Below are 25684 nucleotides of genomic sequence, written 5' to 3'. Positions count from 1 at the left end.
GTGCTTTTGCCAATCCCACACTGATACATCTTTTTCAACCTGTGCTGAATTCTCTTTATTTCCCTACTTCCTGTCTTCAGGATGTGAAAAGCCGGTCAGTGGTCATGAGAAGGAAACAAAGAGATAAAAATCACACAATGACCAGTTTCGAGGTAGCCGTCTGTGTTAGGTCTCTAGTGCCGAGTAACAAATCATCCCAAACCTAGTGGCCTAAAACACCAAACATTTATTGTCTCACTGTTTCTGAGGGCCAGGGGCCTGGGCGCAGGGTTGGTCATGGAGTCCCGGTCGAGCTGTCTGTCCTGGCTGCAGTCATTCCACGGCTTGACTGGGTGATGATCTACTCCCAAGGTTACTTGTGTGGCTGTTAGCTGGCCTCAGAAAATCTCCTTCCAAGGTGACTCACATAGCGGCTGGCGTATCTCAAGTCCTCCTACATGGGCCTCTCCATAGGCTGCCTGAGGGTCCCTATAACATGGCAGCTGGCTTCCCTTAGAATGAGTGAAGAGACAAAGGGGAAGGGGACTCACCTAAGACAGAAACCATTGTCTTCTCCTGACTCGACCTTGGCTGTGATATTGCGTCACTTCTGCCATATTCTATTCATTAGAAGCGGGCCACCAAATCCATCCCACACTCAAGGGGAGAGGCATTGAGCTCCAGATCTTGAGGGGAGGCTATCCTAGAAGGTGTAGACATATCTTTGAAAGCACTATAGCCCGCCCTCTGGCCACCAATTATTTATATTCCTCCCATATGCAGAACGTACTCATCCAGTCCGCAAGAGTCTCATCCCATCACTGCACCGGCTTGAAGTCCAGCATCTCGTCATCCGAGTGTGGCCCAGGCGAGAGGCTCCACAGGTCTAGTTCCTCAAGGTCAGCGCCTTGAGTATGGTTCTTGTGATTCGCAAAATGGAGGAAGCAGGTCACCTGCTCCCTCCCTCCCAACATGTGGTGGTAAAGCAGGCGGAGGGTGAGTGTCCTAGATACTCCTATTCAAAAAGGGAGCAAACGGAAGGCAGGAAGGAATGAGTGGGCCACGGCAATTACAGAATCCAGTCAGGCAAATTGCCGTCCAGGTGCAGGTTCCTTGGCTGGGACTCTGGGCCCGGGAATAATTCTCTGTGGTTCCTGACTCCCCTCTCAGAGCCCTTGGGTCTTCCCTTCTCAGGAAGGCTAACAACGTTTGCTCCATTTTCCTAACCCAAGTTCATAAAAATTTCTCCTGTGTTTTCTTCTAAAGGTCTCATAGTTTTACATCTTGCATTTTAGTTTTTTTTTTTTTTAATTTTATTTTAAGTAATTTCTATGCCCAACATAGGTCTCGAACTCATAACCGGAGATCAAGAGTTGCATGTTCCACCGACTGAGCCAGCCAGGTGCCCCTCATGTTTTAGTTTTGGATCCATTTGGAGGTCATTAAAAAAACTTTAAAAAATGTATTTATTTATTTTTGAGAGAGAAAGAGTGCACGTACATGTGTGTGTGCGTGGGGGAGGGCCGAGATGGGGAAGGGGGAAACAGAGGATCCAAAGCAGGCTCTGTGCTGACAGCAGAGAGCCCGATGCGGGGCTCAAACTCACAAACCATGAGATCGCGACCTGAGCCAAAGTCGGATGCTTAACGGACTGATGCTTAACCTTTTTTTTTTTTTTAAGTAGCCTCCACAGCCAGCATAGAGCCCAACGTGGGGCTTGAACTCACAACCCTGAGACCAAGACCTGAGCTGAGGTTAAGAGCAGGATGCTTAACTGACCGAGCCACCCAGATACCCCTTTATTGAGGTAATTTTTATATAAAGTGTGAGGTATAGGTCTTTCAGTTTTTGGCATAAAAATGTCCAGTTGTCCCAGCACTGTTTGTTTGCTTCTTTTTAGAAACTGTTTATTTTTCATTAACCTTATATCTATTTTCTGTTTAAGAGATGAAATGGGTTCCTGCTCCAAGGAAATTAAGGACATCAAGGGCTCCCCACGTTGTGAAAGTTTCCCTTTTACCGCGGGGACCCAGAACACTGCCACTATGGACCCCTCCCGTGTGGTGCAGAAAGTCAGCGCTCTTTACTGCAATGCAGCAGAAATAACCCTGAGGCCAGTTCTCAGACTGGGCTTCAAGATGCTTTCTTTGCACACTTCCCGTCCATCTCTGGAAGCCTCTGTGCCATGAGAAGAAGCCCAGCCTCAGCTGCTGGAGCAGGAGAGACCCTGCGGAAGAGAGAAGAGCCCAGCGGTCCCGGCCAAGGCCAACCCGGACCATCCAGCCAACGCTCAAACATGTGAGGAGACCCACCCGGGATCAGCAGAGTTAAAATGGATTCAGACGTCCTGGCAGCAATTTTTTTTTTGAAATTTTTTTAACGTTTACTTATTTTTGAGACAACGCGAGACACAGAGCATGAGCGGCAGACGGACAGACAGAGGGAGACAGAGAATCTCAGGCGGGCATCCGAACTGCGAGATCATGACCTGAGCCAAAGTCGAATGCTCAACCGACTGAGCCACCGAGGTGCCCCGGGGGTGATTTTGTAATATAGGAGTTGTATTTAAAACACATGGTGTGGTTTGACCCAGTCATTACAATTCCAGTCTCTCTTATTCTAAAGAAATTGTTTAATGGAAAAAATAATTTAAGTGACATTTTTTATAATAGCAAAAGTTTAGGGACACCTGGGTGGCTCAGTCAGTTAAGGGTCCGACTTTGGCCCAGATCATGATCTCACGGTTCGTGAGTTCGAGCCCCGCGTCGGGTTCTGTGCTGACAGCTCGGAACCTGGAGCCTGCTTCGGATTCTGTGTCTCCCTTTCTCTGCCCCTCCCCCACTCAATCTCTCTCTCTCTCTCTCTCTCTCTCTCTCTCTCTCTCAAAAAATAAATAAACATTAAGAAAAATTATAATAGTAAAAGTCTGGAACATCCTAGTGTTAAACAGTACTGGAATGATTAAATTGGGGGGGCACATAAACAGTGTAATACTCTGTTATAAATGATGATATAGCTCTAAAGGAAACTGTCCATACTCTACATTTCGGTCAACAAAACAAGTTAGAAATCATTACACATTTTGTAGTATGAACTTGTTTTTGAATAAGATAATATACAACTATTTTTTGCATGGAAAAGTGTCTGGGAGAAATATATATATATGTTTGCCTATATATGTATGTAAATTATTAATAGGGGTTTCCTCTGGGAAGGGGTTATATTTCTACACTGTACCTTTGTGTATGTGAATCTTTAAAAATGAGTGTCTTATTTTATTTTATTTTTTGAGAGAGAGAAAGAGAGTACATGAGTAGGGGAGAGGGGCAGAGAGAGAGAAATCTCAAGCAGGCTCCATCATTAGCATGTAACCTGATGCGGGGCTTGATCCCACGACCATGAGATCATGACCTGAGCTGAAATCAAGAGTCAGACTCTTAAGTGACTGAGCCGCCCAGGCGCCCTGAGCATGTATTTTATTTATTTATTTATTTTAAATGTTTATTTATTTTTCAGAGAGAGAGAGAGAGAGAGTGAGGGATGGGCAGAGAGACAGACAGAGGATCTAAAGCGGGCTCCAAGCTGACAGCAGAGAGCCTGATGCGGGCTCAAACTCATGAACCAAGTGATCATGACCTGAGCTGCGGCTGGACGCTTAACCAACTGAGCCACCCAGGTGCCCCCTGAGTGCCTATTTTAATAAAATTAATAATCAAAATAATGACATAACTTCCATTTTTGATAAATCTTAATAGAATGGATATAATATACATAAAAGGCGAATATAATATATATAAATATTAATCATATATGATGTAGACAATTTAATAGACAAAGACGTTAACATTACGTGTATGTTAATACACGTGAAAATGAGTATAATATAACGTATATACCCGTCCTGCCAAGGCCCTGTTTGATTTCCCTGGATGTAACTGTTGGTGTTCCTACTGGAGCTGCTTGGTCACAGGACGATGGACTGTCCACGCCCCACGTGCAGTGTTTTCATCCCCCCACTGGGGGGAAAGTTGCATGTACACATCACAGCAACCGTTCAGGCAGGCAGCAGGCTATATTGACAAGAACACTGGACTTGGGGGTCAGAAGTTTGTTTCTTCTTCAGTAAACTTGGGCTTCATTCACCAAATAAACCTGCGTTGAGTCTTACCGTGCGCAGGTCCTGTGGCTGAGTGCCAGGGGCCCGGGCTCCTGCCCTGCTTTCCTCGGGGCGGTGATGGGAGAATCAGTCCCTAAATGAACACAAATAAAAAACAGGTGCCGTGCTGTACCTCGGGCGGTTCTGTTAAGTAGAAGAAACGAAACCGGATCGGTCGTGAAGCAAGTGATACAATGCAGTGGTTGGGGACTCTGGCTCAGCAGGCAAATTGCCCGAGTTCAAATCCTAGCTCCATCAGGATCTGGGGGTGTTATTGAACATTTCTTTGACCCGGTTTTTCTCCACCTGTCAGATAGAAGCAAGAGTCACATGGACCTTATGAGGTTGTTGTAAAGATTAAATGAATTACTATTTCCAAAACCCTTGCGGGGGAGCCCCTGGGTGGCTCAGTCGGTTACGTGTCCAGCTTCGGCTCAGGTCATGATTTCACGGTTCGTGGGTTTGAGCCCCACATTGGGCTCTTGCCTATCAGCACAGAGCCCGCTTCAGACCCTCTGTCTCCTTTTCTATCTGCCCCTCCCCTGTGTGCTTGCTCTCTCTCTCCCTCTCTCTCTCAAGAATAAACATTAAAAAAAAAAAAAAAACCCAAGACTTGGAACGGTGCTTTCCTGGCACATAGTAAGTGCTCAATAAATATTAGCTATTATTTTTATTACCTGGGATTGAGACTATATCAGACCAGCTATTTCTAATGCAAATGTGACCAAGCTGATGTTGGAGGGGGTCTGGCTGTGATAGTTTTCTCTCTTCTGGTGGCTTCCTTCATGTCATTTGGCCACCTAGGTCAGTGTCTACCTACTTTCTTGCTAGTCCGTGAATATCATCTGTCAACATTAAGGCTTTATGTGGGAACACGGGCAGAGGAGGGAGCTTCTAAAGCTGCTTACTGGAAACTCTAGATCAGCTCTTCAGGCCCATGTGAAGAACAAGATGGGGCAATCAGCTCCTTACCGGGGGCTGCTGAATCTGCCTGTTTTTTTAATTATTTTTCTAATTAATTAATTAATTAATTTTGAAGGTTTACTTATTTCTTTTGAGACAGAAAGCGCGAGTGGGGAAGGGACAGAGACAGAGGGGGAGAGAGAGAATCTCAAGCAGACTCCGTATGGTCAGCACAGAGCCAGCCAGGTGTGGGACTTGAACTCACAACCTGTGAGATCACGACCTGAGCTGAAGTCAGAAGCTTAACCAACTGAGCTACCCAGGTGCTCCTACTTTCTATTTTTTGATTTCAATGTTTATTTATTTTTGCGAGAGAGAGAGAGTGCAAGTGGGGTAGCGGCAGAGAGAGGGGGACAGAGGATCTGACGCGGGCTCTGTGCTGACAGCAGTTAGCCTGAACCAGGGCTCGAACTCACAAATGGATCATGACCTGAGTTGGTCAGGCACTTCACTGAGCCCCCCCGGGTGCCCCTGCCCCGTTATTTTAAGAGGTGTGGTATGTTAGTCTTATTACTTTAGTCATTTATGGCTTCTGAAACAGCTGTTAGATTTCCAGTCATTCTATCTGTATTTTTATTTTTCTTAATGATTTATGCAATCTGGGTAAAGTAATGAGCCCTTCTATTTGATATATATATAGTTTGCAAGTATTTTTAAACATATATTCCAAGTATTTTTGCCAATTTGTTATGTCTTTTGTTCTCCAGTTGTTTTTCTAACATGAAGACTTTCCTCTCCAAAGAGAATTTCCCTACTCACTGCATGAGGGTGAAGGAAAGCTTTCTGGAAGTAGTGACCTTTACTTCAAAACTCCAGGGGTGAGAGCAGGGAAGAGGGCTGAGAGGAAGGAAAAGCATTTACCGCATCTCTTTCATGGTCCTGCCTCTTCTTCCAGAATGACTGCTCCACTCCTTGCCACCGATTTCCCTCCCTGGCCATTTCTTTTTCTTTTTAATGTTTTCTAAATTTATTTTTGAGAGGGAGAGGCGGACAGACAGACAGAGCCTGAGTGGGGGAGGGGCAGAGAGGGAGACACAGAATAGGAAGCAGGCTCCAGGCTCTGAGCCGCCAACACACAGCCCGGCGTGGGGCTTGAACTCACGAACTGTGAGATCGTGACCTGAGCCGAAGTCGGAGGCTTAACGGACTGAGCCACCCAGGTGCCCCCCCCCCGCCCCCGTCCTTGGTCATTTCTGATCCCACATAGCTAACTTGCTCTTGGCCCATCCCGCGTGCTATGGTCTGAACGTTTGTTTCTCCCCAAATTCATATGTTGGAATCCTCATGCCCAAAGTGATGGTGTTAGGAGGCAGGGCCATCGGGAGCAGTCTAAGTGGAGAGGGTAGAGCCTTCACGAATGCGATTGTGCTCTTATAAAAGAACCCCCCCCCCCGACCCCCCCACAGCCCCTTCCTCCATGTGAAGATACAATAAATCTGGGGCCCTGCAGAGTTCTCATTGGGAACCGATCATGCCTTCACCTTGATCTTGGACTTCCAGCCTCCGGAACTGTGAGAAATAAATTTCTGTTGTTGATAAACCACCCAGCTGTGAAGCTCTGTTATAGCAGCCTAGAACAGACTGACGTACTAGCCTTGACTATTTCTTTCAGCTTAGCATCTCCCTGCTTCCACTGGACTCCCAAGAGTCTCGAGTTTTTAGTCTAAGGTGAGAATTTGCAGCACCTAGTTCATCTGGTCGCAGGTCAGCTGGGCAGGCTGGAGTAATGGTAGCACTTCTCTTTTAGCAGGAACTTAGGGTGGCAAGTCTCCCATAAAAAGGGGCGTTGTTCTGGCACATGATGACTGACATTTCCAGGTCAGGATGTGCCCACCTTCTCAGTCTTCAATAGCAGTGAAGGACATCATAGACACTCACATACTGAAAAGTGTTTATCAGGTGGCTTAGGCAAAGTTATGCTGTGGTAAAAATGCTTCCTAAAATCTCAGTGGTTTATAACAAACGTTTTGTCCATGTGACATGGCCAACGCTAACTGGCTTTGGGTCCGCTGAATTCCATGTGTCTTCTCACTCCAGGATCCAAACTGAAGAGGGTCCTTTATCTGAGACACGCTAGTCGCCTGGTAGAAGGAAAAGAGAAAGACAGTTGAACCACATGACGGGGCTCTTGAAGCTTCCGCTCGGAAGTGGCATATACAGTATTACATGTGTCTACACTCCACTGGCCAAACTAGTTCCATGGCCAAGCCTGAGGTCAACGTGGAGGGAGGGTACTCTCATAGGATGACATGATAAACGTTTCGAACACACAAACAATCCCATCACATCCAGTATTACCACTTGGTCCCATTTTGCAGGTGAGAAAACTAAAGCTAGAAGAGGTCATGGATTGCAACTCAGATCTGTCTGGCTCCAGAGTCGGTCTCTTCTACCATGCAATCTCTGAGGGGGGTGGGGGGTGGGGGTGGTCTTTTATTTTATCTTTTTAAGTTTACTTCTTTATTTTGAGAAAGAAAGAGCACGAGTGAGGGAGGGGCAGAGAGAGGGAGAGAGAGTCCTAAGCAGGCTCCGTGTTGTCAGCACAGAGCCCAACATGGGGACATGGGGATTGATGCCACCAACCATGAGATCACGACCTGAGCAGAAATCAAGAGTTGGATTCCCTTTCTTTCTTTTTCTTTTTTTTTCTTCTTTCCTTCTTTCTCTGTATAGGCACCTGGAATTGTAATTTATTCAGGGCACAACTACTTCTCATCAGCTTCAGAAGCTTCTCCATGAAGAGTTCTAGAGGTAAACCACCTTTGAAAGCTTTCTGCAAGGATCTGAAGCTAGAGAGGGGGCAGGTTTGGGGAACTGCCCCCATGAGAGCTGACTCTATTTCACTCAGTAATTTTTTTTAACTATTGAATTATTTATCTGCTTTATGGGTTTGTAGATCCTTTAAACTGGATTGCCTATCAATCTATCACCCTTTGTTTTTGTTTTCGTGTGTGTGTGCGCGCGCGCGCGGTGCCTGAGCTCCTCAGAGCTATTTTTCTAGGTAATTTTAGAAACTTCCAGATTGCATTGGATATTTATACTCACAAAAATTATTAGTACGGTGGAGAAAGTGCGACTCCTCTACTTTCGCAAAACAGCAACGATTTTAGATTTAGAGACCAAGTTGCAGCTCAGTGTATCTTAGGGTGGGGGTGCAGGGAAGAAGTTACAGCGACCACAGAGAATACATACTTCACTGTGATTGTAAATATCGGTTGATTTCCCTCTGGGAAATCAAATCGCTAGTTTTGACTTGCCAGATTTATGTGTCCATCAGTGTGGGGATTAGGGTGAGGCAAGTGAAGCGCCCAGGGCACTCAATTTAAGAAGGCACTTGCAGGAACCTTAGAGTTTTCTTGCCCCACTCCAGTTCCTTCCCTGGTGTCCATGATGCATTTACCGTAACTCTGCAGCGTGAAAATACCCCGGGCAAGCTTACCTTGGGGACAGAATCACCTGTCCCCTACCAGGCACGCAAGAGAGCCTGGAAGACGTTCCTGCCCTATTAACTTCGCTCTGCCTGTAAGGCTCATTCCCAGGTTACTGTGTGCGTGTGTCTGGCCCGGGCTCGGCGGGAAAGGCAGAGAGAGGGACTACGCGCTGGTGCCCGCGTTAGGCCGGGCGGGTCAATATCCGGGTGGATCGGGTGGGTGGGGCCGCCCCTCCCTCCAGGTCCCGAGGTGGGTTGGGGGTGGGGAGGAACGCGCGGAGATTCCCTTTCGCCCCTTCGGATCCGAGAGGGGGCGGCAGAAGGAACGCGAGGGTGACAGGGCGTACCCACCCTGCGGCTCGGCGCCCGGCAGCGCCCCCGGCCCCGAGCGGCCGCCAGGACCCGAAAGAAGAGGAAGAGGAACCACAGGAGGGCTCGCCGAACCGGCCACCCGCTCCGAACTTGCCGAGGAAACTAGTACGGAGGGAGGGGCCGGGGCCAGGGCCGCGGCAGGAGGAGGGGCGGCCGCAGCTGCATCCAGCCCCGTTGGCTTCCTTCCCAGCTCTCCTTCGCCTCCTCCTCTTCCTCCTGTATGAGTCAGGCATTTCCCGGGGATTTGGAGCAGCCACGCGCGGCCCGGGCGCCCGGAGCTATAGCAGCAGCAGCTGCCGCCGCCGCCGCCGCCGCCGCGCCGGCAGCCCCAGCGCCGCGGCCGCCACCGCGGCGGGCACTTGCGTTCCGGGCGCGCACGGACCATGGAGAGGGCGGCCCAAGGCGCAGACGGCGGCGGGGGCAGCAACAGCAGCAGCCGCAGCAGCAGCCGCGCCACCTCGGCTGGCTCCTCGCCGTCCTGCTCCCTGGCCGGCCGGGGGGTCGCCAGCCGGTCGGCGGTAGCCGGGCTCGGCGGCGGGGGCAGCCGCAGCAGCCCGGGCTCGGTGGCCGCTAGTCCGTCGGGAGGAGGCGGCCGCAGGAGGGAGCCGGCGCTCGAAGGCGTGCTCAGCAAATACACCAACCTCCTCCAGGGCTGGCAGAACAGGTAACGCGCCCGCCGCCAGCGCCACCGCGCGCCCCTCCCTTCGCGCCGCTCAGCTGTGTGTGTGTGTGTGTGTGTGTGTGTGTGTGTGTGTGTGTGTGTGTGTGTGTGCGCGCGCGCGCGCCCGCCCGCCACTGTGCCACCGGCCGATCGGGTCCTGCCTCTCCGAGTGCCCTTCCTGCGTCCCAGCTCCTTTCCAGGTGGGGTGCCCGGGATGGGGCAGGCCGTGACCCCACCCCAGGACCGCACCGCAGTGGCGGAGAGGGAGGCGAGAGACCCGGTTTTCTTCGGCCCTGGCACCTGCAGGGACTGGAGTAGCAAAAGAGGGGCGCATTGGTCCCAGGGCCCTGCCTGCTAGCGGTTTCCCGCACTCCTGAAGAATGGCTGAGGAAGAGAGGCAGAGGGGGCGTGCTGTATGCCTGCAGGAAAAAGCGTTAATACCCCTGGTCCCATCACAACAATTCTCTTGGTAACATAGTTCATTTAAAACTTTAGTGTTTAAAACCACCACCACCACCATCACCATCACCAAACACCTACCACTTATTCTCGGTGCCTTCCGGAGCACGCGCTACCTCCTGCCCAGTGGGTGGTTTGAGACCTCCCAATCTCTGCAACAGAAGCTTAGTTATTTCTTTCCTTTTTTTTTTTTTTTTTTTTTTTTGAACACCCTCTCCCCTTTGGAAATGGACGGTTTGCTTTGTAAACTATTGTTATTAACCCCCGCCCATTTAGGTGCCTTTTGAAGTTCCCTGCTCACTCTGCCCTCACTGTTGGGAAACCCAGTATGGCCACGTGGGAGGATGGGGGTGTTAAGGGAAGGGCCCCCAGCTCACTTGTGTTGATGATGGTATGTGGGGCACAATGCAGAGGATAGTGAGGGGGACTTGGAAGGAGCAGATGTGGTGCTGCTGTTTACTTTTTTTTTTTTTTTTTTTTACTTTGTTTTTCAAAAACAAGCCAGAGGGAGATAGACGTTGTGGATGAGATCTTTTGTCCTGCCGTCTGTGGCCCTTGGATCTTAGGTCTTGGGATTTTTCAGGATGCTTGTGAAGTTTGAATCACACTCTGGGAACTCTTGCTTCTCTCTGCTGGTTAGACTGGATTACTTGGTCCTCTCTCCCTGCACACGGGGTGGAAATGTTCAGGTGGCTTCCAGCTGAAACTTTGACCAGGCAGTTATTTACATGAAACTAAACTGGGAGGAAGACCACCTCCTAAATATGGAAACTGACTTGTTTCTATCAGAGAACTTTCTGAGTCACCTGGGTTTCCTGGGAGATCTGCTACTCTGTCAGTGGAAGTTACGCTTTTAACTTTTGAGTCCTTTTATTTCTCAAAATAGCCCTGGTGTCTGCTCTTGCCTCTTTTCCCCTTCAGGTTTTGAAAGCTGCAAAGGAATAGGTAGTGTGTGTAGGATGAGAGAGAGAGGAGATGATTCAATCCGATTTCAGTTCTTGGTAATTGTGCCTTGTTGGTGACAGCATCTGGTTTGTGTGTTGGGCAGTCCCTTTTAATGCTGTGCCCTCCCCCCCCCTCCCCAAGTAGCTTATGAGGCCAACAGAGATTTTACCCTGGATTACAGTCATTTCACTGGGGATGGTACTTTACCTGCAATGCATATTAAAGGATTTGTTCTTTCCGGCAGATTTAGTAGGAATTGGAGTAACTCATGCTTTTGTATGATCTTAAATCCACTGGGGTATGTAGGTTATGCCAGAGTGAGAAGAGGCAAAATTAATAATAATATAGTAATAATAATATTTACATGATTGCAGGCTTCATAGGTGAAATGTACTGTGTAATGTGTGAGATCTCATCTTTGTTGAGTTTGTTTAGTGGGGTCTATGCCGTCAGTGTTTATTCTTAGCATAGTAGACTGTAAGTTTACCGCTGACTCCAAAAGCATTATCTCTTTCTAGTGGTTCATGTCTCCGTGTTCAGGTCTGTGTTCCCCACATCCGTGTTCTCTCAGCTGTTGCCAAAGGTCCATTAGTGGTCTGGAGAGGATTTGTGGAGACTCAGTGGTTGCACATTTCTCCCTTGTCAAGGGGAGGTCTGGAACAGTAAGAAGGGAGAGAGGAGAAAGAGAGAAACTTTGACACTATATTCATGTGTTCATGAATGTATTTACTCGGAGACTATTTTATTGAGGAACTACTATGTGCCAGGCACTTTTCTAAGACCTGGAGCTATTTCAGTGTGCAAAACGCACAGGCATCTGCACACGAAGTAGGGGAGGAGACTCAGAATTAAAAAGTACAAGTCCCTAGCTCCCTGGCCCAGGGGAGTGCCTTGGTACCAACAGTGGGCGGCTTGATTCAAGTTACCTTCACTTTTGGATCTCATGGCATGTTCTTCTGCAGCACTTTTTTCTTTCTTTTATTATTTTTTTTAATGTTTATTTACTTTAAAGAGAGAGAGAGAGACAGAGCATGAGCAGGGGAGGGGCAGAGAGAGATGGAGACACAGAGTCGGAAGCAGGCTCCAGGCTCTGAGCTGTCAGCACACAGCCCGATGCTGGGCTTGAACCCACAAACTGCGAGATCAGGACCTGAGCCGAAGTCAGATGCCACCCAGGCACCCCTATTCACATTTTAATCTCAAGCACTGTGTTTTCGCTAGTCTTTTGGTTTTCGCACAGAGTGAACCAGGGAGAGAGTTGAAGCCCAAAAGCTTGGTGAGGCAGGCCGGTGCCAGGCCGCATGGTGCCTTGTAGTCCAGGGGAAGCAATTTAAGGCTGCGTTCTGGTTGTCCAGAAGGATTTTAGGCTGAGAGGTGACACAGTCTGATTTGTGCTTTAAAAAGTTCACTCTTGGTACTCTTTGGAGATGAGAATTTCACAGGGTCCTATCAGGGAAACAGGCCAGTTGGGAGCTCCTCATGGTGGTCTAGGCCAGAGATGCTGGGGGCTTGCACTTGGGGGACGAGGAAAGTGGAGAGAAGGTACAGATTCGGAGTGGGGAGGTTAGAAGCTGCCGATGGGTTGGATGAAGTGAGAGAAAGAGGGGCCAAGGAGGACTCTTGTGTTTATAGCTCTGAGAGCCTGGGATGTTGAGGTGGAGGCATCTTTTATGGAGATGAGGGTCACAGGGGACCCTCATGCTTGTGGGGAGGATGGGGGGCAGCCAGGAGTTATCTTTGGGGAACTCGTTTTTAGTTTGTAAGAAATGGGCCGTATGAACTCTTCCTTTGCCGGCACGAAGGCTAATTTTAGTCTCCAACCCAGATGGAACTATTTTGGGTTTGCTGGGAATATCAAATGTTTGAGAACATAATTTCTTTTTCTTTGTTTTTTAATGTTTACTTATTTGTTTTTGAGAGAGAGAGAGAGAGAGAGAGAGAGAGAATACAAGTGGTGGAGGGCAGAGAGAGAAGGGGAGAGAGAATCCCAAGCAGGCTCTGCCCTATGAGCGCAGAGCCTGATGTGGGGCTCGAACCTACGGACCGTGAGATCATGACCAAGAGTCAGATGCTTCGCCAACTGAGCCCCCCCGGGCGCCCCAGGACAATAATTTCTAATTGGGTCTAGGAAGTGGTATTTCAACATTTGAGGGTCTTGATCGTCATTCACTTTTCGTTAGCAAGAGAAAAGAAGACGTTGCAAATATGAAAGCAGCCTCCAATTTGTGTGTGTGTGTGTGTGTGTGTGTGTGTGTGTGTGTGTGTGTGAGTGAGTGAGTGTGATGGGTGCGGTTGTGAGAACTCAGTAAAATATTAAAGGTTAAGTCTTGAGCAGGATAAGGAAGGTAAGCATCAGCCAAAGAAAACCCCAGGTGAGCAGTGGACGTTTTATTTGGAACGTAAGGGGAGTGTGGACTCCGGGCCGAACCCGGACATCAACGTTTAGCACACGTGTCACCTTGGGCCGGTTTCTTCATTGCTCTCGGCTTCCGTTTTCTCATCTGTTAAAGAGAGAAAAGATGTTACCCTTCTCATCCCTTCAGTGTGAAAATTAATTGAGGAGACTGGTCTATAAGCAGCTGAGAAAGGCGCAAGGCAAGATCTGGAGAAGTGGTAGCTATTATTGGATCTTCAATTTGCCCATCTTAAATGGACCCTTTCTGGTTCATAAAGCTCTTGGTTTATTTTCTGAATCCTGTGGTTACCCTGGGGCTCCCATTAACATAATTATGCCAGAGTTCTTTGGAGAGGATATGTTCTGAAAGGATCCTTTTAAAACTTGGAACCCAGCAAATGTTTGCATCTCTACAGCAAGTGACTTGCTCCCCTCCTCCAGCCTCCAGGCCCTATCTCCCTCCCCCGCTTTATTTTTCTCCATCACCACCACCCTCTGACACACTCAATATTTTACTCTTGTCCCCCCCGCACAAGATGTCAACTCCCTGAGGACAGAGAATAGTTTCGTCTGCCATGTTCACTGCTGTATCTCCAGTGTCTACAACGGGGTCTGGCGTATCATAAGGGGTCAGTAGATATAACTGAATAAATAAGAGAGTGAATGAAAGAGAAATGAAAGCAGGATTAATTTGTATTTATATAGCTACTATTGTTGTATTTCTTGGTTCTCTACCTGTTTATAGCCTTGTCCTCGAGTTGATATGTGTGTCATTTGCCCCGCCCTCTGCGACCATCAGTCTTTGTCTTCGGGGTCAGGGAGTCTGACTTACCTTGTGAAATGTCCACCTTGACTTAGGGCCCACGACTGCCCAGCTAATGTGGGCCTTCAGTGGCCAGGTGTCCAGGACCTGCTTTCGACTTGATCTGCATGAATGCCCTGCTTTGAGAATGCAGTTTTTAGGCTCTGGCCCTGATTTCCCAGGGCTCAGGGGCTACTTGACTCATTTAAAAAAGTCAGGGAGGGAGCATATATTAACTTTTAAAACCGTACTGAATTAAAATGCATGCTTTTTGAGTACTCCACAAATTTTTAGAGGCAGTTGGTGATAACCAGGGTTAAAAAATCACGGCTCTGTGTTTTATGTTCTTGCCCACATGTACTTAGAAAGTATTCACACACCTTGCTGGCTGGTTTGCCAGAGTGTGAGTTTGCACACTCAAATCCTTTGGGGACACTGGATTTCTTCGTGGACGGCAACAATAAAGAGATGGTTGCCTAGGTTACAAAATAGCATCTAATATTATTTATTCACGTATGGTTCAGAATATTTATGGAGCACCTGCCTGTGTTAACCACTCCCTGTAGGATGTGCTCTCCTCCTCTCTCTTTAAAATGTATGTGTATTTGAGGAGATTTACGCCACATGGTTACCATGGTTTTCCTTGGTTGGTGGGGTCGTGGGGGATATTATTTGTTCTTCTCTTTTTCCCTTTATTTATTTATTTTTACCTGAGGTGAGCTTGCGTCCATTCTGCAGTTTGAAAAAGTTATATTGAGGGGGGAAAAAAAGCTTTTCCCATAATCTCGGAATAACTAGTTTTGGGGGGTAAACCTGAAGTCTAACGTACGTTCAGAAAAGTGCGTAACTCACACGCATAATAGTTCAACGCATTTTCATGAGCGGGTCGTATCCAGATCAAGAAACAGCGGCCAGTCCCCTCCCGCCGTCACTCGCGGTCGCCTGCTGTTGATGTCCAGCACCTTAACATGAGGTAGGCCTCTTCCTGAATTTCCTATCGAACGGCATGATATAGTTCCAGGCTTCTTCTCTTAACATTACGTAATGTTCGTGAGCCCTCTCCGTGGTGCTGGGTCTAACCGTAGTCTGTGTGCACTGCTCTATTCCATCGTAGGAATATACTGAATACGTGGACGCTTCTCATAAACTTTTGAGTTTTTCCCAGTTTGGGGCCATTACGAAAGTACTGCCATGAGTTCTGTGGAACATACATACGCATTTCTGTGCGTGTATACCTAGGAGTGAAATACTGGGTTACGTGACGGTATTTCCAACTGTCCAGCTTATGAAGAGAGTTTTTTCCTAGTGGTTGGATCTGCTAATATTCCCGCCAGGAGCGCTTGAGGGTTCTGGGTGCCCCGCGTCCTCATCTATACTCGATGTTGTCTGTTTGCATTTTAGCCAATCCGATGGGTGGCATCTGATTGTGGTTTGAATTTGCCTTTCCTTGATGACTACTGAAGGTTAGCATCTTTTTGTGTGCCTGTTGGCCATTTGGGTTTCACGTTTTGTCAGGTGTTACTGAAGTCCTTCGCTGTTTGTATCGTGGGACATCTGCTTTTTCATATTGACTTGTGAAAGAAAGTTCTTTATAGATTCTGGATAGGAGTTCGCCGATGGGTTGTGTGCACGTGGATACGGGCACTGCAAACAGAGAAAGCAGGCATCGTCACTCGTGGTTTGCCACGTCATCTCTTGGTATGCACAAATTTTAAATTTTAGCATAGTCACATATAAAAATTTTCCCCCTTTTATGATTAGTTCTTTTTGAGTGCTATTTAGGAAATCTTTGCTCACCCCATGGTAATAAGGATATTCTCTGATGTTTTCTTTCAAGAAAAGAAAAACTTTGGGGCACCTGGGTGGCTCAGTGGGTTAAGCGTCTGACTTCGGCTCAGGTCATGATCTGACCTGACCCAGAGTTTGTGGGTTCAAGCCCCGCATCAGGCTCTGTGCTGACAGCTCAGAGCCTGGAGCCTGCTTCAGATTCTGTCTCCCTCTCTCTGTCCCTCCCCCGCTCATGCTCTCTCCCTCTCTCCTCTCTCCCTCAAAAGTAGATAAGCATTAAAAAAAATGAAAAAAAAAGGGGGGCGCCTGGGTGGCTCAGTCAGTTAAGCGTCCAACTTCAGCTCAGGTCGTCATCTCATGGTTTGTGAGTTTGAGCCCCGCGTTGGGCTCTGTGACGACAACTCTCTCCCTTCTCTTCCCCTGCTCACGCTCTGCCTCTCAAAAATAAATAAATGTTAAAAAAATAAAAAAAAAATAAAAAAATTTAAAAAAAAAAAGAGAAGAAAAACGTTTACTAATTTGATTACTTCTTAAAAGTTTGAAGTGATATCGGAGGAGTGTAGATATCTGGCAGAAACAATACTGCATTTTAGGCTCCCGGTCTGTGTTAGTTTTGGATGACTGTTAGAACAAATGACAGTAAACTTGGTAGCTCCCAACAACAGACATTTATGTTCTCATGGTTCTAGAGGCCAGAGTCTGAAATAGGTTTCCCTGGGCCCAAATCAAGGTCTTGGCAGGCCCAGGCTTTCACCAGACGCTCCAAGGGAAAGTTAATTTCTTGCTTCTTCCAGCTTCTGGTCGTTGTTGGCATTCCTTGGCTGGTACCTGCCTCACCCCAGTTTTTGCCTCGGTCTTCCCATTGCCTTCTCCTCTGTGTATATCAAGTCTCCCTCTGTCCCCGTCTTAGAAGGACCCCTGGGATTGCATTTAGGGCCCACCGAGATCATCCGGGACAATCTCCCCATTTAAAAACCCTTAAATTAGTCCTATCTGCTGCCTGCCCTGTAAGGTGACATTCCCAGGTTCCAGGAATTAGGACTTAGGAATTAGGACCTCGTGGGGGTAGGGGTATGGCACTCCCAGCCTCCATACAGTCATTATTCTAAAGTGGTTCTTAATCCCGCTGGCTCCCTTCCCCTCCACCTTTCCCACCTTCACTGGTTGCCATGGGGACAGCCATCTCTGTCCTGAAAGGGTTGCTGTCCTGACTGAAAGTGGGCTCGTTAGGCAGGGTTGCTGGACTCATTCATCTCTGTCTACTAGACAGACCCCTTGGGCAAATGCAAGGTGGTGGGCCTTATTTTTGTGAGGGAAATTCTTTCTAGAGCCAGTGAGTAAACTTAATTTGCTTTCATGGGCAAATCAGACTTTCTTTGGGGTTTCTTTAAATGCCCTTGAGCAATCAGTTTGGAAGTATACGTGTAATAATTCATGTTTTCTGTTTTGTCATCTGAATGAGTGACTCATTAGCCTGAGGACTTTTTTTTTTTTTTTTTTAAGGTATAATTAAATACAATAAAGCGCACAGGTCTCAGGCGTTCTGTTTGATGAATTTTGGCAATTGTTTACGCCATGTAACCACTCCTTTCAAAAGTACAGAACATTCTCTGATTCCCCCGGTTCTACCCCTCCCCCCACCCCAGATTTCCTTGTTCTTGCCAGTCAGTTCCCCGTCCCCTGCATTCTGTTTCTGATTTCTATCACCATGAATTAGTTTTGTCTGTTCTTGGGTTTTCGTATAGGTGGACCCATATAGGAGATCCTTTCTGGGTCTGGTTTATTTCAGTCAGCCTCGTGTTCTGAGATTCTGGGTGTTGCTGCATCTATCTGTAGATTATAATTTTGTTGTTGTTGTTGTTTAATATTACATCCTGTGGATATGCCACGGTTTATCCATTCACTTGTAGGTGGACATTTGGGTTTCCAGTGTTTTTAGCTGTTATCAATAAAGCTGCTATTTGTGTATAAGCTTTTTATTTTTTAGTATTTTTATCATTTAAAGGGTTTTTTATTTTTTATTAAAAAAAATTTTTTTTTTTAACATTTTATTTATTTTTGAGACAGGGAGAGACAGAGCATGAACAGGGGAGGGTCAGAGAGAGGGAGACACAGAATCTGAAACAGGCTCCAGGCTCTGAGCTGTCAGCACAGAGCCCGACGTGGGGCTCAAACTCACAGACCGTGAGATCGTGACCTGAGCCGAAGTCGGATGCTTAACTGACTCAGCCACCCAGGCGCCCCTAAAGGGTTTTTTAAAAATGTTTATTTTTGAGAGAGAAAGAGAGAGAGAGAGAGAGAGAGAGAGAGAGAGAGAGCGCGCGAGCAAGTGGGGGAGGGGCAGAGAGACAGGGGGACAGAGGATCCAAATTCAAAGCGGGCTCCGTGCCGTCAGCATCAAGCCCGATGCAGGGTTCGAACTCATGAACGTTGAGATCATGACCTAAGCCCAAGGCAGACGCTTAACCGACTGAGTCACCCAGGCGTCCCTGTGTATAAGTTTTTGCGTGGACACATGCTTTTATCTCTCTTGGGTACATGCTTGGGGATCGGGATCTCAGGGTCGTAGGATACGCGCGTGTAGAAACTCCCGAAGAGTTTTCCAGAGTGGCTGAGCCATTTCCCCACCAGCAGTATGTACCCGAGTGGACTGCCGCCAATGCCAGCCAGCTTCAGAGGGAGGCAGTGTGCAGGTGCACAGGCTGGTGACATGGTCAGACTTCCCTGCCTTTCCGGCTTGGCCTCTTTTTAGCTGCATGACCTTGGCAGGTCACTTGACTGTTTGGGCCCTGTTTTCCTCATCTGTGAAATGATATTAACCTTGGAGTATTGCTGTGAGGCTGCTACAGACAGCAGGCCCAGCACAGCGGGTGGCACACGGTAGGGTCCTCAGCAGAAATGTGTCTACTTGGGAGTCTTATATTTAAAAAAAAAAATTTAATGTTTATTTTTGAGAGAGAGAGAGAGAGAGAGAGAGAGAGAGAGAGAGCGCGAGCTCGAGTGGGGGAGGGGCAGAGAGACAGGGAGACACAGGATCGGAAGCAGGCTCCAGGCTCTGAGCTGCCAGCACAGAGCCCGATGTGGGGCACGAACCCACGAACTGTGAGATCATGACCCCAGCTGAAGTCAGACGCCTGAAGTCGGTCGCCTAACCTACTGAGCCACCCAGGCGCCCCGGAAGTCGTATGTTTTAGACCAGTGGGTAACTTTGTGGAACCGAGGGGCCAAGTTAGTGGTCATTTTAGACCCAGCCTTAGCAAATAGGCAGGTGTTTCTTAACCCTTCCTCCTGCATGAGGACCTAGGTGACAAGTTACTTGATTTGCAAAGTGGCTGACTGTCTCCATTTGCTGCTTTTAGCCTGCGGTTCCTCAAGAGTCTGCTCGAGTTGGACCGTTGTTTAAAAACTCTGGGAAAGAGAAGAGATACGGCTTTTGTGTCCCGAAAGGAGGCTTGAAACGATTGTGCCGGAAATGTGGGAGGCTGTTTGTAGCTCTGCCTGGCTCCTGCCTGATGTGATTTGGGGCCAGGCCAAGACAGAATTAAAGAGAAAACCATCCAGAATGTGATTTTTGATAACCCAGGCTGGATCGAATATGGTCACAGCCCAGAAGGAAAGTGCTTTATTTGTGTCTCGTGCAGTGACATCAATAATTACGATAAAATTAGGAAACATTATACAGTCTTGTTGCAAGCCTGTTCTTTGAAGGTCAGAGAAGGCATTTGAGCCTTGAATAACTTTTTCACGTTTTGCTGTCGTTTTTAGAGGGCTATTTCTGTTGTATGTGGTTTGGTCCCTTCCTATAAATGTGTTTTTATTAACGTTTATTTATCTATTTTGAGAGAGAGAGAGAGAGAGAGAGAGAGCGAGCAAACACAAGAGGGGGAGGGGGGCAGAGAAAGAATCCCAGGCAGGCTCCCCGTTGCCAGTGCAGAGCTCGCCGCGGGGCTCAAACTCACCAACTGTGAGTTCGTGACCAGAGCCGAAGACGGTTAACCGGCCGAGCCACCCAGGCACCCCTTTTCCTATGAATGTTTTGATGAAAATGTAACCAGTTGAAAGGCGACCAACATCAGTTTTTAATACCTCTTTTCCAGGATGTGTTCGGCGTTCATCTGCAAAGTCGGGTCAGTGACCTCCCAGCGGAGGTGGGCGGGTGAGAGGGGACCCCGCCTAGGAAGCAGTCGAACCCACATTCTCCCACGGGCGGGTGGGCCCCAGGGGTCAGCCTGGGCTACTTGTTCAGGGGAGTTGAGTGGGTTTGCTGATGGATACAGACGGCCCTCAGCTGGCCTGCAGAGGTCCCTCCGTCGGAGGCATGGCGGGCCACCAACAACACAACCGAAGCCCTGCGACAGTTTTCCCGGGCCTTTTGGTTGTTACGTAGTATCTGGACAGAATTGGGAAACTTTCCAAGTCCCGAGTGAGTCGGCAGCCTCAGCCCCCCGACGCGCTCCCCTTTGCTGGTGGGGTATTCACACCCCACGTGTTTGTTGAGCGCCTCTTGTGCCTGTGCCAAATGCAATGCCACGCGGGATGCCGAGGACACAGGAGCAACGCACACAGGCCATGTCTTGAGGAGCTGACAGCCTAAAACAGGGTTGAGCTAACTTTTTCTGTAGAGGGGCCAGGTAGTTAATATTTTGGGCATCCTGGGCTATCTCGAGTCTCCATGGCAACCCTGCAGCCCTCCCATGGTAAACAAGTGGGTACCCCTGTGCTCCAACAAAACTTTGTGTGCGAAAACAGGTGCAGGGCCGGAGTTAGCCTGTGGGATGTAGTTTGATCATCCCGGCTCTAAGATGACATCTAGACCCCTCCCTCTAGTAGCAGAGGCAGTCTAGAGTGGTGGCGGAGTACAGGTTTGTGGTCCAAGCGCCCTGGGCTCGAATCCTGCCTCGGGTGTTTCCTCCCAGCGTAACTTTGGGCAAGCTGGTTAACCTCTCTGGGCCTCTGTTTCTTTATCTGTAAAACGGGGGTGATGCAGAGTCTGCGTCATAGGGTTGTTGGGATTGGCTGCGAAGCTGTGTGTGCAGGGCTCAGGACAGGGACTGGCACTCACTAGATGTGGCTGCTGTTTCGATACGGGACGGTGAGCGCTCCCATAAGGGAAGCACCTGGGAGTGAGAGCACGGGCTGTACCTGGGGGTGGAGGGAGGAGGGGCAGGTGAGCAAGACCTAGCATGTTGAGGAGCGATCCGTCATGCAGACAGGAGCCGGGTGGGGGGGGGGGGGGGGAGGCTTCCCTGGAAGGAGGCTTTGTGAGTGCAAAGGTTTAGAACCGTGGAAGGGGACATGGGTTTGTTGGGCTGCAGTGCAGGTTGTATGTGGGGTGTGGCCAGAGGCCCGGCCTTAAGGGCTGCCGCAGGAGGGACCTCTTCAGCTGCTGAGACCCATCATACGCTCTCAGTGTTACCAGACAGGGAAGGAATAAGTTTGTGAGTCCGGGAATCATCAGACTTTACATGTATTATCCAGTTGAGTCCTTGAAGTGAGGTGGGGGTATTGCAGATCTGTCCGTTCTTTGCTTCTTCTATAGTCACGGAACCCCAGTTTGTAGCTGGATACGTAGTTGTCCTAGATAAAACTGTAGTTTGCACCCCTCCTCTCCCTCGCAGCTAGGGATGGCTGTGTGATTCTGTTCTAGACATGAGCAGAGTTATCACAGAAGTTTCCTAGAACCTTCTTTGTACCCTTCCTTCTTTTTCCTTTGCTCTTGGAATATAGACATATGGCCGCAACTGGAATGCAGATGTGGTGGTTGGAATCCAGCAGCCATCTTAAGGCTTGAGGTGGCTGAAGTGAAGGCCATCCAGACCGAAGAGACTTATTAGCCTCTGAGGATTTTGTTGCTCAGAGCCACCTCACAAATCTTGGGCTGCCAACCTCTGGGATTTTCCACGATAGGGAGAATATGCGGGTAGAATCTCCATTTTCCAGGTGGAGAAACCGAGGCATAGAACGTAAGTGGCACAGTTGGTAAGTTGTGGAGCCACAGCGTGTCCGACACCAGAGGGTGTTTTCTTTCTATCACTCTGGAAAGAGCTTGGCGATCTTCTACCCCCTCATTTCACAGATGAGATCACGGAGGGCTTTGCCTCAGGGTAGACCTGTACCAGCTCATTTCCCTGCAAGATAGTCATTATTCTGTTTTATCCCTCACTCTTTCTCTCTCCTGCTGTGGCCTTCCCAAAGAAGGGGCCCCGGGTTTTAATTAGTGGTTTTGCGTCCCTCTCAGGGGCAGAATCTCTTTGTGTGAGTAGTTGATGTCTGGTGGTCTTTTCCCTGGTCACAAAGCATCACTATTTCAGGGCTGTGTTTACAGCCTTCAGAATCCTCCTCAGTAATGACTTTCCTTTCTTGTACCGTCCCGTCTTCATCTGGGCTTTTTAGGGCTGGCTGAGGGGGCTCCTTGGCCCTTTGACTCTGTGTACGAACTGGCAGATGAGATCTTGGTTTCCACAGAGGCCTCGCAATTCATTAAGCTCAGAGTGTGGACTTTGGCCGAAAGGGGTCACGTGTTTTTGAACACACTTTGCTTTTCAGATTCTTGTGTATCTGAGTTCCACCCTATTACTAATACCTTAAAAATGGGCCTCCCGACCCCTTGGCTAACCGCGTAGCACAGAACTTTTCTCTGTGCGTATTCCGGCCGACTGACTTAGTGGCTCGGTCCCTAACACGTTGAACGGGGCAAAATCCACTTTGTGCTCGTAAGCACTGTTGAGAGAGCACTGAAACGCGTTTCTTATATAGCAGCTCATGTTTATGTTGCTCTTTGGACTAGCACAATTTCTATGAGCCTGGCTGGTATGAGTCTTTTTCTGTTTTATGAGAAGTCTGCTGTTGCCACCTTGGCCCAAAGTGCGTTTTAACGCTCTTGGAGGCGCTTAGTTAATTCAGAGTTTCCTGTGACATTTTTTTGGTCAGATGTCAGTTTTCATGATTCCTTCAGAGTCAGCTGAAACTCGGGAACAGAGGGTTAAGTCGTAGCCCACACCCCCCGTGTTTTCTCACATTGAATAAGAAGATAGGCCATTTTTATGGGGTAGGCCGAAAGATACTTCAGAAAATCTTTGCATGAAAGAAAGAGGACCACACTTGTGTCTGTGAAATCAACTTTGAGTCTGGATGAAGAAGTGTTTTTGAACCAAAGCGAAGAGTGACCTCGCTTGGACGAGGCCAGGGTGCAGTTATTCGTGTCATGGAATTGTCTGAATTTCTGTTTATGTAAAGCCTCGCTTCCTTTTCCTTTCCAGCATTGTCGTACTTATTGGTATTTTTAGTGTTTTTCGTTTTGTTTATTTCCTTCTTCATTTTTGCTTTGTGTGTGTGTGTGTGTGTGTTTAGTTTGAAACTTTAAATTGCTTTCATTAATACAAAATGGAGATTTTTAAACAACTTAATGTAACTTGTGATCTGATATTTTATTTTCCTACAGATATGATTATGGCGCTTGGAAAATTTGTATCAGGTCTGTAGAGAATAGTAGCGTATCCATGTAAATTACTTGACTTTAGTCTTTGTGCACTGAAGTTTTTAGGGGCAGAGGGACATTATGTTGATAACTTACTCTCAAGTGGCTCAAGAAACATGTATACAGATATACACATATATGTATCTACCACAGGGGTATAATGTTGTGGTAAAACGTTGATAGTTCTTTAGTAATAAAAAAAATTTTTAACGTTTACTCATTTTTGAGAGAGAGAAAGACAGAACATGAGCAGGGGAGGGGCAGAGAGAGAGAGGGAGACACAGAATCCAAAGCAGGTTCCAGGCTCTGAGCTGTCAGCACAGAGCCCAATGCAGGGCTCAGACTCATGCACCGTGAGATCATGACCTGAGCCTCAGTCGGATGCTCAACCGACTGAACCCCCTGGGCACCCCGGGTAGTTCTTTAGTAATAAATCTTTGTATTATTCTTGTAATTTTTCTGGAAATTTGAAAATAGATTAAAAAGTTAACAAAAATTCATTTGGTGTGTTAAAAAAAAGGCCGTGAGACATGAAGCCTATACTTCCTGGCTGAACGTAGCATATATCTAATAATTAACATAGCTGATGACTCCAGTCTGTCTTAATGCTAGTCTTCTGAAGTGGCCATCGGGGCATCCGTTCTGTAAGGCTTATTACCGACCGGTTTGGAAGATGCGTGACGTAGTGTGAAAATGATTCTTAGACTATTAACTATGATGACGTTGATTGAATTTGTTAGTGTCTGTGAGCAGGTGTCGATTAAACTAGGTAACGCCGGCATATTTGCAGCTTGTGAAAACGCCCCAAACCAAAGGCGTGGGAGATTTGGGTTTTGATCCCTTCCCTGTTTAGTTGTTTTATCTTACCTGAACGTCAACCAGTTTTGTCATCTGTAAACGCGATGAGGTGGGAAACATGTGGCTTGTTCCTTGTCACTCCAACACAGGGAAATTAGAATGAACTATCATTTATATGGATTTTTAAAAAAAAAATTTTTAACGTTTATTTATTTTTGAGACAGAGAGAGACAGAGCGTGAATGGGGGAGGGTCAGAGAGAGAAGGAGACACAGAATCCGAAACAGGCTCCAGGCTCTGAGCCATCAGCACAGAGCCCGACGCGGGGCTCGAACTCACGGACCGCGAGATGGCGACCTGAGCCGAGGTCAGACGCTTTATCGACTGAGCCGCCCAGGTGCCCCTTGCTCTCTTTTTTAAAAAACCAAGGCCCCATTTGTCACTTCTCGGTGGTTTTCTAGATCAGATGTGTGCTCTGCATGGAGCCCCAGCAGTGTGAGCTTTCACACTGACCAGGTGGGGTGGTAGCACATGGGATGTCCTTCCTGGGAGGTGCTACAGATGGGCTGCTCAGAAAGGACCAGATGTTCCTCTCTTGCCATAGAGTCAGGGGGGTGGCGAGAACTCATAAACCGGATCCCGATAACCTTCTCATTGCAGCCTCTCTGAATTGCAGTAAGAGAAAGCCAAGAGCAAAGTAAGGGAAAGCCTGGCTGTCAGGGGGTTGGGAAGGCCATCCGGTTTGCCACGTGGATGGGGTTTTATTCCCACTCCGTCCCACTCCTGTCCACAGTCATTGCCTGCTAGGACGGTACGCTGAGGACAGCGGGGGAGTCTCGCCTTCATCAGTGAGCAGAGATGGAAGGCTCCGGCACTAAGTAATCTTAGTCCCCCCCATGCCTTCGTTTCTTCATTTGTGAAATTCGGCTAATGAGAAAACCTACCTTGTAGGGCCGCTATGGGGATTAAGTGAAATGAGTCGATATTTGTAAAGGGCGAGGGCCAGTGTGTGGCACATATTAATAAGCACTATGCGAATTTTTGAAAATGTTCATTTATTATTTTTGAGAGAGAGACAGTGTGAGCAGGGGAGAGGCAGAGAGAGAGGGAGATACAGAATCCAAAGCAGGCTCCGGGCCTCCCAGCTGTCAGCACAGAGCCCGACACGGGGCTAGAACTCAAGAACTGCGAGATCGTGACCTGAGCGGAAGCCAGACGCTTAACTGACTGAGCCACCCAGGCGCCCCAACACTGTGTAGGTTTTAAAAAATAAAACAAAAATAGGGGTGCCCGGGTGGCTCGGTTGAGCGACTTCGGCTCAGGTCACGATCTCGTGGTCCGCGGGTTCGAGCCCCGCGTCGGGCTCTGGGCTGACGGCTCAGAGCCTGGAGCCTGCTTCGGATTCTGTGTCTCCCTCTCTCTCTGCCCCTCCCCCACTCATGCTCTGTCTCTCTCTGTCT

At 48.1% G+C, this 25684-nt stretch overlaps 1 protein-coding gene and 1 long non-coding RNA gene across 2 annotated transcripts in view; one reads left to right on the top strand and one right to left on the bottom strand.

The window, feature by feature from the left end:
- Positions 1-3784: 3784 nt before the first annotated feature.
- Positions 3785-8966, bottom strand: LOC122229602. The gene is made up of 3 exons (XR_006207077.1): positions 8880-8966; positions 6580-7179; positions 3785-4441 (listed from the first exon to the last, which is right to left on the bottom strand). It is a non-coding gene; the product is annotated as an uncharacterized LOC122229602 (long non-coding RNA).
- A 238-nt stretch (positions 8967-9204) lies between these two features.
- The window catches only part of OSBPL10 (oxysterol binding protein like 10), a 305042-nt gene continuing 288562 nt past the window's right edge, over positions 9205-25684 (top strand). Inside the window, exon 1 of the mRNA XM_042954884.1 lies at positions 9205-9564. Within this exon, the coding sequence (XP_042810818.1) occupies positions 9284-9564 (281 nt within the window). The 5' untranslated portion in view covers positions 9205-9283. The remainder of the gene's footprint in view (positions 9565-25684) is intronic.

The sequence above is a fragment of the Panthera leo genome, chromosome C2, assembly GCF_018350215.1.
Source record: "Panthera leo isolate Ple1 chromosome C2, P.leo_Ple1_pat1.1, whole genome shotgun sequence".
Taxonomy (NCBI): domain Eukaryota; kingdom Metazoa; phylum Chordata; class Mammalia; order Carnivora; family Felidae; genus Panthera; species Panthera leo.
Note: the sequence above shows the minus strand (reverse complement) of the source record. Positions and strands in the feature narration are given on the sequence as shown.